Raw genomic sequence first — 13,010 nt, forward strand, 5'->3', positions numbered from 1 at the left:
TTATAGCAACTTTTATTATCACCATTTCCTGTCAGTGAGCTATATAAATTACCCTAAACTATACAGCAGTAGATAGATCTATAGTATTAAGACAATTATAGCCTACAAACGTCATCAGTATCCAATTCTGTCAACTGATCTACTGCACTTGATGTTAATATAAGTCTCTAGCAGCGATATGGATGTTAAAGTTCGACTGTGTATTTGTGTTCTATATGTTGTTCTAATATCTGAGGACGCGAGTTCAAGTGGAAGTCAAAACAGTGAAGTCCAGGAGTAAGTAGACTACTGTGTAGATCGTGTGCATAAAATAAATTATTATTATTCTTATATGTAATTATTATTACAGATCTAGACTCGTTTATACGTGTAATTATACTTAGCCCCTCTTGATCCTTGTGCACTGATGTAGCTTTCGATTTATATGATGCATATATATATATATATATATATACTACTACATTGTATATAGATACTGAATTTGTACAGTGCAGCATGCAGTGCTATTAATATCTAGCATCACATCGAAACATTCTAGCTAATTACATTCATTTGGGTAAATAAGCATAGATAGCATCATACAATATAGAGGCAATTATATCGAGGCCTTGTCTTGCCAGCTATATATAGTATTGCAATTGCATCGCCATGCATGCATGCTTGCTATTCTTGTTCACTTTGATCATAATTATAGTCTATAGGGCTAGATCTACTAGATTGAGGTTATCTGTATTCGATATTTGTATGATATTTGTATTCTAACACTGACACAGTCGAGCTAGTCATTGTCTGCATCATATTATAGTCTTATACAAAACTATACTACTCTATTATATGTACATGTAGATCTAGTTACGGTGGCAGATCCAGGGGGAGATCCCAGGGTGCCATGGATCCCCCTTTTCAGTCTAGCCATTATGGCAGCTAGTTAGTACAGCTACCAGCTATATATTAATTATCAGTTTTTGTAGCTATTGTCATGATTGTACCTGTTGTTTTGATGTATCAACTGCCAAAAGAGTGTTCAAAGTCAATGGTTAGCCTAGCTAGCTAGTTGACTATTCGTAGCAGCATAGATAGAAGAGGAAGAGGGATTGGTAACGGAAGTACCCTCGTGTAACATCCGCTTTACCCGCAGTTTAATCGAGGCTGTGTCAAGAAGCTAAAGCTTGTAGATGGGCGTGGTCCGGCGAGGCTAAGCTGATGGCCTATTTCTACACACAGTGCATAATATACCACAAGCATATATGCTCAGTCTGTGCAACTCACTCATATTTAAAGGTCTATACCTATTTTAGCAGTTATAACAAGCACGCTTACACGTTTTAGCAATACAAGACTATAAATAGCAGCTGTTCGCCTAAAACTTTACTGGAATGTCCCTTTTTACTGGGTGTGGTCAGTCATTAGTAAGTACAACACGTGGCTCACAGACTGGGCGTGTTATAAATTGCTGAAAAAGATTATGTCTCGAGAAAACACAACTTTCTTATTTTGAGCGAGTTACCCGGCAAAATAGCCTCGTTTATAGGGCGTAACGCGGATAGTTTTCGAGGTTTTACTGCAGATTCAATGTAAAATGATCACGTGAACTGCTTCTGTTACCAATCCCTCTTACTCTTCTATATCTATGGTAGCAGCTAACTAGCTCTACGCAAGTCTATATTATGGGATTTCCCCTTGCTGAGAATGGGATTTTTCCTATAGTCTTACTGTGCAACGTGTGACCCAGAGGTCCGACATGCGTGCACGAATAACTACAAGTGCTAGTGCATTTGGCCTGGACATATCATGTGACCGCAATGACCACTGAACTTATAGTGATTCGTGCACGCATGTCGGACCTCCTCTGAGTGTGACCATGCATATACTGATACAGTGTCTATGATGTGATCGGAAGTGGGTGTAACCCCTCAAAAATATTGCGGCTACATGCAACTTTCACTACTCACGCTGCGCGCTCGTTAGTTTGGAACCCCCTTTTTTTTTTCTAGATTTGCCACTGAATTATAGAGTCTCTGTTGGATTGCACAGGGGTACATTGATCTGATCATGCATGTGTGCATGCATTATTATAATACAAGCATAAGGAAATATTGGTATAATGAGTTAATGAGTCACCTATTATACTATAATGGAGAGAAAAATGTGCTCTTAAAACATGGATTGAAATCTAACAATGTGGCAGTGGTACTATACTGGGTCATTATAATCGTTCTTTAAAAACAAAGAGGCTTTAGGAACTACCATACAAAGCGGTTATCAATTATAATTAAAGCAACAAATTGACCACAAATACTTTCTCAACAACTAATTCTCCAAAAAAGTTACTATGGTTACTAACTTAGTTTATATCAGTATACATATGTACAGTTATTGTGTATGACTACATGCATGTATTAGACTTTCTCACACATAAGTTTGTCGATTGAGGATTGAGGGATTAAGTGTGCACATGCGACGCTAGCTAGCAAATTGGTAGCGAGAAAACAGCTGTGCTGTCCAAGGCCAAAAGCAGCCATTGAGAACGTTGACCTCTCTGTAGGTCCTCCCCTTTTTGCTGATTTCAAACTTGCTGGTGAAAAACCTTTGCGAATGAGCCAAATCAGTAGAAAATTTGACCTCTTGTGATCTAACTTTATATAGCAAGGATCATTTAGGTTTTGCGATTTGTTGCGAATTGATCAACCCTCACAAAATTTGCATATGCTTGATGCTCGCAAAACATTCTAGTAATACGGTATCACTTTTTGACCAGAATTATGTGTACATATATTATATATAGCATTCAAAAATCAGTCTGTGCATGTGCAATTCCTAACCGAATCCTGCTAGTTTTAGCTATTTTAACAGAAATTCCAAGATGTGCGTATGTGCACACAGATTTTTCATTGCTATATAAACCTATAACACTCCGATTGTGAGACTTTATAATAATTTACAACCGCTGAGGGTTTAGCACGTACTTCAATGCTCCATAAAAAAAATGTGCCCATTATGCCAACATTATAGTCAGTTTGCATGCCACCAGGAGCTCATGTGCGTGCTCCTGCTGTCACTGATCTGGCATTATTTAAATTATATACGCATATATACATGTACATGTCAGGTCTACAGGTTCGAGCAATATTTGCACTAGACAATTCTCCAGGCTCGAAACATACCGTACTAGGAAAAACCGGTAAGCCACAAAATACATGCATTAACATATAATTATACTGATTGTAACATGCATGCATGATGTGTGTTATAATTTAAAGTAGGAATTCAGCAGAAATGCACAAGTCAGTAGGACGTATACCATGCACATAAATATGCATGCATGCAAGTATAATACTCAGACATTGTGATTACAAATTTATATTCACGAATTCAGATTTGTAACCCGAGTGAAATATTTCCAAAGAAAAAGATGCTGTCAGGGCTATTCAAACTTTCCATATTGTGAACGTAGGTATAATTATTGTGATCGTAATTATACATATACATGCATGTTTAGCATGCAAGCAAATTGTATGGGGCCACTATAATGTTATGTGCAAGATCCTAAATACCAAGCCATTAACTGAATAATGTTATGTTCATGCAGCCGATTGCTGGTGTGCTAATGGTGGAACATGTGTCGGCCTAGATAGATGTAACTGTGCTGCCAATTGGGAAGGACCCCACTGCTTCAAAGGTATCAATGCACCATGCATGATGTACACAATGTACATAAATGTATTAATTATTTCGTAGTATATAACTGCATATAAAAGACAGTGTCTATATATGTTCTGGGCTGCCATGCATGAATTAATGTGAACGATTTTATACAGTATATACATGAGATGAGTGCACAGTAGGCCCAAGCTAATTATTCAATCATAATATTATTATTCATACTTTTATTCTCACTTTCATTCTCACCTATTATTCAGTCTGTTTTTGATAAGAAATAAACTGATGTAATAACAATTTGTCCTCTAGATCCCAAGATACTGCCTCTTATTCAAGAATAATTAGCGCAGGGCTGTATACAGCCTAACAGGATTATCACCAATCAATTGCAAGACTACGCATAACTTTTAATTGGCTCCAGCTGGACCGGTACGCACATTCAAGCATTATGCTCTGCTTGCATGTACAGGATATGTAAAAGCTACCTTTTTGCGTAATCTCGCGTGAAAGTATATAGGTATAGAATCATGAGTCCCAAAAGCAGATATCGTTTCCTGCATTGATGATGACAGACAGATCACTCATCCCAATAAACACGCCTCATGCATTTATAGTCTAGCTATATATAATTGTAGATCTCATAATTATTATCATAACATTATAATCATACAGCTATCTGCACACCAAACTGTGTCCATGGAGACTGTACAGCTCCCGATGAATGTTCATGCAACATTGGATGGATTGGAAAATTATGTGTAAAAGGTAATATGCTTCTTATCGCTTACGGGTTAATTAAATTATACTTATGGTGCTATGTATAATAGGTTTACCGGATCCTTTCTGGTAAGTGACATTTTCTTAGCCAGACAGACTAGTGGTGTATAATTTTAAAAAAACCCTTCCGATGACTAGTGGACTAGACTGGAAACCACTCCCTTCGCTCTGGGGACTGGCAAGTCGCCGTGTTGAGAGTTGTCCCGTTGGAATGCAATTAGAACAAACCACAAAATGCGTAATGCGTGGGTGATATTATTTCAGCCTCGATAACAGACCGCCAGTGATGTACTTTATACTCGAAGCCGATAATATTTTGTGCAGTGATAGTTAGCGTTGTAGGCGGTGGCACATGACTATTTGTGACATTTACATTCTTGTGTCAGCGTGACATTCTTCATGCACTGGGACAACTCTCAACACAGCAGCTTGCCAGTCCCTTTCTCTCGAGAGAAGGGGAGTGGTTTCCAGTCTACTAGTGGACATGCACTGTATACAATCCCTGTGTTTCAATAAAGCCACTCACCTTAATTAATCATAGCCCAATACCGTGGTTCTATCCAATGGGTGGCATGGGTGGGTGGGGCATAAATACTACAGCTTCCCCCCTCCATCACTAAGTCTGGAATTGAAAATGTATAATTAGATCTATATAGCTAAACGCCATATCTCTCATAATTTTTTCTACAACCTTTCTTTCAGTTACAGTAGAACTTTCAGTTACAGTAGAACCTCGATTATCCAGCTGGAAAACTTCTTTACATAGGGTCAAAATTCAACTAATAGTCAATGCCTGTCCCGGGCCAGACGAAGAGAAATTTTCAATCTGGTTGGAGCTAGCCCCCTGTTTATCAGGAAATCAGCGTGTTTTTAGACTAGCTGTCTACTCTTAGCTTTTACTCGCCCGTATATGAAGTTTTACAACGGATATCTCTTCATCTGGCTGGAAGGTACTTAGCTACATATAGATACCAATAAAACTTGCTGAAAGTACTTACTGCTCTTATAAATTGACGCAAAAAATAGTCTATATACTTGCGGTTTTGATGCCCTCTTTTCTCATTCATGCACTTCATAATCAGGGCATTCTTACACAAAACAATAGTAATAGAGTTGATAATCATATAATATAAGTACAGCAGACTTCTTTGAATCTGCAAAAGAGAAAAAGCTGACATAATTAAACTCATGAATATTCATGAGTGACCACAATACCCTAACCTTAACTCAGTGCTGTTTATCAGGTAGATCGAGACGTGGTTTATCCATTCGATTATCCGGAATATTTATTAAGCCTGCCTATATGCAAAACGGTGTCTGGATAATCGAGGTTCTACTGTATTTGTATAGACATTCTATATACAGTGGAACCTCTGTTAATAACTACCTCCGAATAAAGGCCAGCTTGCTATATAACGGCCAAGCACCCAGGTCCCAAATGAACAGTTTGTGTACAAAACAACCTGTCAACAAAGGCCACCCCTGTATAAAGGCCAAAACATTGTTCCCCAAAGGTGTCCGTTATAGAGGGTTCCATGCACTGTACCATAATAACACATGGCATTCAAATGCCCTGACCATAAAGAATGTAACCCTGAATATGCATGGTCTCTCCATTATATCATGGGAGAGTTGTTTTTAGCCTTGCATGTGTGCATACAGTCATTCTTTATCACCTTATTTTTTCCTCGTGTGCATGTTATGGTTAAACGTATACTCTCAATAATTATATGCAGCCATTTGCACACAAGGATGCCATAATGGAGGAGAATGTATTGAACCGGAGAAGTGTAAATGTACTGAAGGGTGGACAGGCTTCAGTTGCAGTGAACGTAAGTTATATAAAAGGGCCTGCATTTTAATTTCATACAATTTTTGTCTCAACCGGCTCATGCTAGCTATCCGTTACATATGTAGCTTTATATACAACTACATACTTATGCTGAACAGGTTTGGATGTCATGTGACGATTAGGGGTGCAGTACAGTGATAAAAAATATAGAAATTAATGTGGAATGCAGCCACCAGAGGAGGTCCGACAACCGTGCGCCTAGAATTAATATTTGCTGAATCAGCATTTAATAAAACTTGCCTTTACAGGAGAGTTAGAGCTCCTATTACTAAAACTAGACCTAACAATACAAGACAGAGGGCTAAGTCCAAGAAGAGTGCAACACCTACCTCTAAAGGCAAGTTTTATGAAAATGCTGATTCAGCAAACATTAATGTTAGGCGCACGGTTGTCGGACCTCCTCTGGCAGCCACACTCCCAAATCGTTCATAGAAGGTAATTATTATTCAGTGCATGTCCAGTGGCAGATCTAGAAAAAGTGATAGGCAGGTGCTGTAAGAGTCTTCTTCAATAAACGCGCACAGTAGCGCGCGAAAATCCGGGGTTACGCCCCTTTTTACGTTATTTCCGGTAGGTGCGGTGTCAATAATAAAGACATTGATAATTTTGCAAGTGTTGTACTGCACTCTATTCTTGTCAAGCCTAGTCTGCACTGCAGTGCTGCTTTTATCACAGCTTTTAAAGATACTACTGTACTAGATGGGTCTACAGTTACTCAGCTAGCTAGTACCAAGTCTGAGTGACTTCCATCAACCAATGAGTGAGACACAAAGATAATTAATTAATGTCCAAGGTCAGGGGGGTGCTTGAGCACCCTCTGCTACCTGCTGGATCCGCCCCTGATGTCTGTATACTTCCACTTAAGGCGACATTTTTTAAAGCCAGAGGTCACTTCTTTTGGAGGTTTAAAAATTGTGTTGAAGTCCTGGTGTCGCATATTTAGAGGTAGCTCTATACTTAGTCTATTTGCCTCGATTTCAGGCCACTTAAAAACATCTACTTTCCAGTGGAGTAAAATTGAGGCTAGGGTGTGGCTACATTTAGGACGTGACATTAACGCAGCGGCATTTAAAAGTAAAAAATTGCCTAAACTCACGTGTCACATATTTGGAAGGGTCGCCTTAGATGTCTTACGATATATAGTCCACACTATTAAAAACCAATATACTGTATATGCTTTGTGGACTCTGCAGCTATATGTTCACCTCCATGCCAAAATGATGGAGAATGTATAGAGCCAAACACATGTCAGTGCAGCACTTTACTCTGGGAAGGAGAATTTTGTGAAATAGGTGAATTAGCTAAATAAATATCTCGACATGCATGTGAATACCTTCTAATTACAATTCATGTATTATCATTAGCGGTATGCCACCCTCCCTGTCTGAATGGTGGTGAGTGTTATCGTCTTCTAACGATGGATAGATGCCGATGCATTGAAGGCTGGTCCGGAGATCGATGTGAAACACGTAGGTGATGTTGAATGCCCACTGCTTGTATATAGATTTGATTTGTTTCACAGCTGTTTGCAATCCTGGCTGTGAGAATGGAGGTCGCTGTGTAGCGCCAGGAGTGTGTACCTGTCAAACAGAGTGGACTGGCAAATCATGTGAACAAGGTAAGCATATAAAAAGACAACCAAAAAGATAAAGCTATTATTATATAGATTTCTAACATGCACTCTTTTTCAGCTGTTTGTGACCCACCGTGTGAAAATGGTGGACACTGTTTCCAACCATCCAGATGTAGATGTCGACAGAATTTTGTTGGATCTACGTGTCAACAAGGTACATACACGTAAACCACATCAAGTGTTTGAATATAGATCCCTGCATGCTGGCTATATAGTGAGTATGGGATTTGTACAATGTAGTACAACTGAACTTCATGCCATGCATGTACTATTATAAAGATGCATGCATAATTTTGATTCACACGGCGAGTGTAGCACAATGCAATCCAAGCTGTGGTGTCAATGGCAGGTGTACAAGTTCTAACACTTGTGAATGTAATGAAGGGTGGACAGGAATTGACTGTTTAGAAGGTAATGCTTGTCTGCATAGCTATTCCGGATCCTTTTCATTATTATATATATGATGCAATAAATTTTGCAATAAATTATAGCGGAATGTAGTAGTTCTTGTCAGAACGGAGGGAGCTGTGTAGGACACAACTTATGTCACTGTGTTAATGGATGGGAGGGACAAAGATGCGAGAGAGGTATATATTACTTATAAACAGTGATAATACTGTATTATAGCATCAAATTTTCGATCAGCAAATAATTTCGCAGATTGCTCAAAATAAGCATTTCAGAAATTTTGGATATAAGTTCAAACAACCACATGCACCCCTAAAATCGAGGTCTTTACAAAGTAAACCGAGGTTTGAGGTCAATCCGCGAAATGTATGCTCTTTGAAATTTGGCAGTAATAATCAACAAATACTGTTATTTATTCAACAGGTGTATGTTTTCCTCTGTGCCAAAATGGTGGCACATGTATTGCTCCTGGAGAGTGTAATTGCCCAGAAGGGGTAACAGGCAATATATGTGAAACTTGTGAGTGGATTATAGCGGACATTACTTTATAGATTATTGCTGATAAACATGCATATACATAAACATTATAGCTGCTTGTGTTCAACCCTGTCTGAATGGTGGACGTTGTGGACCAGAAGGCACCTGTCTCTGCCTTAATGGATGGAGGGGATCACAGTGTGAAGAAGGTAAGAAGCATCACATGACAAGCATTACCCTATTCTGACGACATCCTACAGCTGTATGTTCAAATGAATGTCTCAATGGAGGAATGTGCATTGCTCCAAATTATTGCAGCTGCTCTCCACAATGGAAGGGTATCATCTGTGAGCAACGTAAGCAGTTACCACTTGTTTTCATACTGCATTCACCATGCACAATTGTTATGCATGGACAGCTGTTTGCAACCCTGGCTGTGAGAATGGAGGCCACTGTGAAGAGCCAGGAGTGTGTACCTGTCCAATAGGGTGGACCGGCAGATCATGTGAACAAGGTATAAAGGGCATAAAATCGGAATCCATGCATACACGCGTGTTGTGCACGCGCATTGTACCAATTCAGTTAATCACAGGTGTATTTATGATAATTAGGAGAATGTATGCCACCTTGTGAAAATGAAGGTAGATGTGTAAGCCCTGGATACTGTGCTTGTCCGAGCAACTGGAGTGGGTATAGATGTCAAACAGGTTAGCAAATGACTTGCTAAAAGTTAGTTTAATCGTATATATTGACAGCGATCTGTAGTCCTCGATGTCAGAATGGTGGAGTTTGCACTGTAAACCACACATGTGAATGCACTACGGGATGGACTGGTAGCACCTGCGAGCAAGGTTGGGTATATTTAATTCAGGTTAACTACCAGTGTGATTGTATATATATACACATATATTAGCTGTGTGTGTTCCACCTTGCCAAAATGGAGGACATTGTACATCACAAGGAACGTGTACGTGCACTAATGGCTGGGGTGGAGATCACTGTGAACAAGGTTTATTGGCTGAGACCCTCTAATACATGTTATGCTACTAATATTTTGTTCAGTTGTTTGTTCCCCACCTTGCAATAATGGAGGACACTGTGTTGCACGTGGACGTTGCAACTGTACTGAAAACTGGCAGGGACAACATTGCCAGCAAGGTGCACTTAATATACATGCACATCATTGCATTGCATTGCATTGTGTTTTTATAAACTTAATTGCAGCTATTTGTATCCCTTCCTGTGAGAATGGTGGAATTTGTATTTCACCTGGACATTGTGCTTGCCCATCAGGATTTATTGGTTCTAGATGTGAAGAAGGTATAATTGTATACACTATAACATTATTGGGTCAAACTATATCGATATATGCCAGCCTCGTCTCATTGTGACCTATGTAAGAATGGAGACTGCTCACAAGGCGATTGCTCATGCTATTTGGGATGGAAAGGTCCGATGTGCGATGAAGGTAAGTGAATTATGGTGGCATGTTATCCATGAGTGTATATAAATTAGATATGCATGCACTGATCGAAGTTAACCGTTGTCCTCCACTACAGCGATATGTTCCCCTTTTTGTGCCAATGGTGGACTGTGTATAGCACCTGAAATCTGTTCGTGTGCTCAGGGATGGGAAGGTGCTACATGCAATCAAGCACAATGTGATATGGGTTGTGCTAATGGAGAGTGTACTGCACCAAATACGTGCTCATGTAGTGATGGCTGGAGTGGGCTTCGCTGTGACCAAGGTATATTACTACTGTAATAATTATATATCAACTTCCACGACAACTCATGCATGATTAGGTGAATGTGCACCACCATGTCAGAATGGAGGAACATGTGTTTCCTTTTCAAGCACGAGGTTCTGTATTTGCGCTTTGGGTTATTCTGGATCATTCTGTGAGCTACGCAGCTGGTAAGAACTATAATTATATATATCTCTGAACGTAACATTCATATATACCTTCAGATTCTGTGATGGCATCATTGATCGAAACTTGATAGTGCTACAATTGGCTCTCGTAATTATATATACAGTACAATTACTACAAACCACTGGCCATGATGTTTATAGCTAAATTTGTGCCAGATTAATCTACGTTTTTTCAGTGATGAAATTATGGAACTGTCTTTGTTTATATTAGAGTCATGTGGATATAATTGTTGTTGCACGCATGTGCTAAATGTCAATGGGGTGCGATATATATATATATATCTTTTGCATGCACTGAGATAACTATAATACCTGACTATAGATTCAGGCTGAGGAAAAGGAATTGCATGGTCTAAGAAGTTCTATAATGCCTCCATACAATTATAGTGTATATCATTATTTATCATCATACCATTGTTTGCCGGCTGATTCATTATAGACATGCAACCATAATTATACGATATAATTATTATTATTATTATGCCCTGCCACACATTCAGATCATATCTGCATGCATGGTTGCCAACAGACTAATAGCTGTAATTCTACATTTAATTCTAAAAGTTGGGTATACTTCTAGATTTATACACTATACAATCACATGCAGAGCGGGCACGACTCTAAAATTGCATGGGAGTGCAATTTTGAGAGCTATTGTGTGCAATCCTTTTATCTCCTCAGCACCCCGGGGCCGTATACCTACAATCCTAGATGCGCCCCTGATTATAGGCCGAGGTTTATGAAATAATAGTACCACGGGCGTATAAAGAGAAGAGGGTATGCAACAGGTGCTCTAAAGTAGGCGGCCAGACAGTACATAGTTATGTAACACCGTTATTAAATATGCACTATCAAGTGCAACTCAACATCCATAATTGTTGCATGTACAACTATATACAACTATATAGTGGTTGCATGCAAACAACAAAACTACACGTCCACAACATAATCCCAGTGTATTCATTATGATCAAAATGCAAAACTCAGACCATCAGCTCTGACAATCTGCTTATACAAAAAATGTTATGATCACTCTCATGCGGCCCACTTTGCATTTTGAAAGATAACGACTTGGTTCAGATATAACACGTACACTTGAGATGTACGGCGTATATTACTTCTACCGTACTTTTTCGAATATTAAAGGTTAGGTTTGCTAGTGTACTAAAGCATTTTATATGGTGCTATAATTTTTGGCGGAAATATCCAGGTGCCACAACAATTAGAAGAGAGCCAACCTACCAATGCGGGGGAAAAGTGGGAAAGCATGGGTGCGGGATTAAAACTATCCACATGCAGGCACAAGACTTCCGATAATACAAGGATGTTGAAACTAGTGAGCCAGCTAGGGGACACCCATTGTGGGTCAGGAAGCTCATCTAGAGAGACCAAAATCCTACACAAACATACATTTCACAGACTTGATGGATTTGGCCTGTTAACAAATGGTTATTGAGTATGCAAGTGAAAACCTATATAGTTGTTGTATATAGGTCAGCCAGCTCTAAAACTCCAAACCTACTAGGCTACAGCCATGCACAAACATAAATTCCCAAGACTCGGCGTATGCTTATACCCGTGCACCAACTAATTATATAATTAAACTATTATATCCACACACAAATAAATTATCAGCAAAAACAAAGAGAATATTGAAAGTTAGTTCCAGCTAGTGGGACACTAGCCTCAATTCCAGGCTAATTTTTCTTTCGGGCCGGAAACGAGGCTATTGAGACATCTGCATGTTGTAGGTCAGCGAGCTATTACGCTACCAAAGCCTGCATGCTCTATACCCATGCATGCACAAACATAAATGCCTGGTATACATTAATATATGCATACCAGGCATTTATGTTTGTGCATTTATATTCGGCCTTGATAAAAATTAATTGAGCATAATAGGGAAAGCAACTATTTTGGTGTTTGGCAATAATCGTTACAGAAAAATGGTATTGTTGAACAAAATTAGCATAACCAAATCCTTCCACTGCACATACTACGTTAATCAGACGTAAGATGATACATGAGCTTGTACGTGATCTGGTTGGTGGACAAATAATTGAAACTAGTTATAGTGAGCTATAGTGGACCGACCACCTGTTGGGGTCAAGATTAGGGCTTGAAACTAATAGGTAGATCTAACTCTTGGTAGGCACAAAATGAAGCCTACAATATTTTCATAATTATGTTTAGTATAGAACTATAAATAGTTTTTTAGGATAAAAGTTGATGGAACCACAAACTATCAGTAGAAACTAGCTGATTAA

At 39.0% G+C, this 13,010-nt stretch overlaps 1 protein-coding gene across 1 annotated transcript; it reads left to right on the forward strand.

Annotated features, from left to right (window-relative positions):
- The first annotated feature begins 91 nt into the window (after positions 1–91).
- Positions 92–10,969, forward strand: LOC135343818 (neurogenic locus notch homolog protein 1-like). Its single transcript, XM_064540832.1, has 25 exons — positions 92–276; positions 3,110–3,181; positions 3,377–3,450; positions 3,590–3,679; positions 4,333–4,425; positions 6,174–6,269; positions 7,483–7,581; positions 7,654–7,758; positions 7,812–7,907; positions 7,981–8,076; positions 8,238–8,333; positions 8,414–8,509; positions 8,754–8,849; positions 8,921–9,016; positions 9,068–9,163; positions 9,226–9,321; positions 9,419–9,514; positions 9,563–9,658; positions 9,721–9,816; positions 9,870–9,965; positions 10,032–10,127; positions 10,183–10,275; positions 10,367–10,555; positions 10,614–10,725; positions 10,780–10,969. Coding segments are annotated over exons 1-25 (2,370 nt in total). The 5' UTR covers positions 92–178; the 3' UTR covers positions 10,781–10,969.
- Positions 10,970–13,010: the final 2,041 nt, after the last annotated feature.

Source organism: Halichondria panicea, chromosome 11, assembly GCF_963675165.1.
Source record: "Halichondria panicea chromosome 11, odHalPani1.1, whole genome shotgun sequence".
Classification (NCBI taxonomy): domain Eukaryota; kingdom Metazoa; phylum Porifera; class Demospongiae; order Suberitida; family Halichondriidae; genus Halichondria; species Halichondria panicea.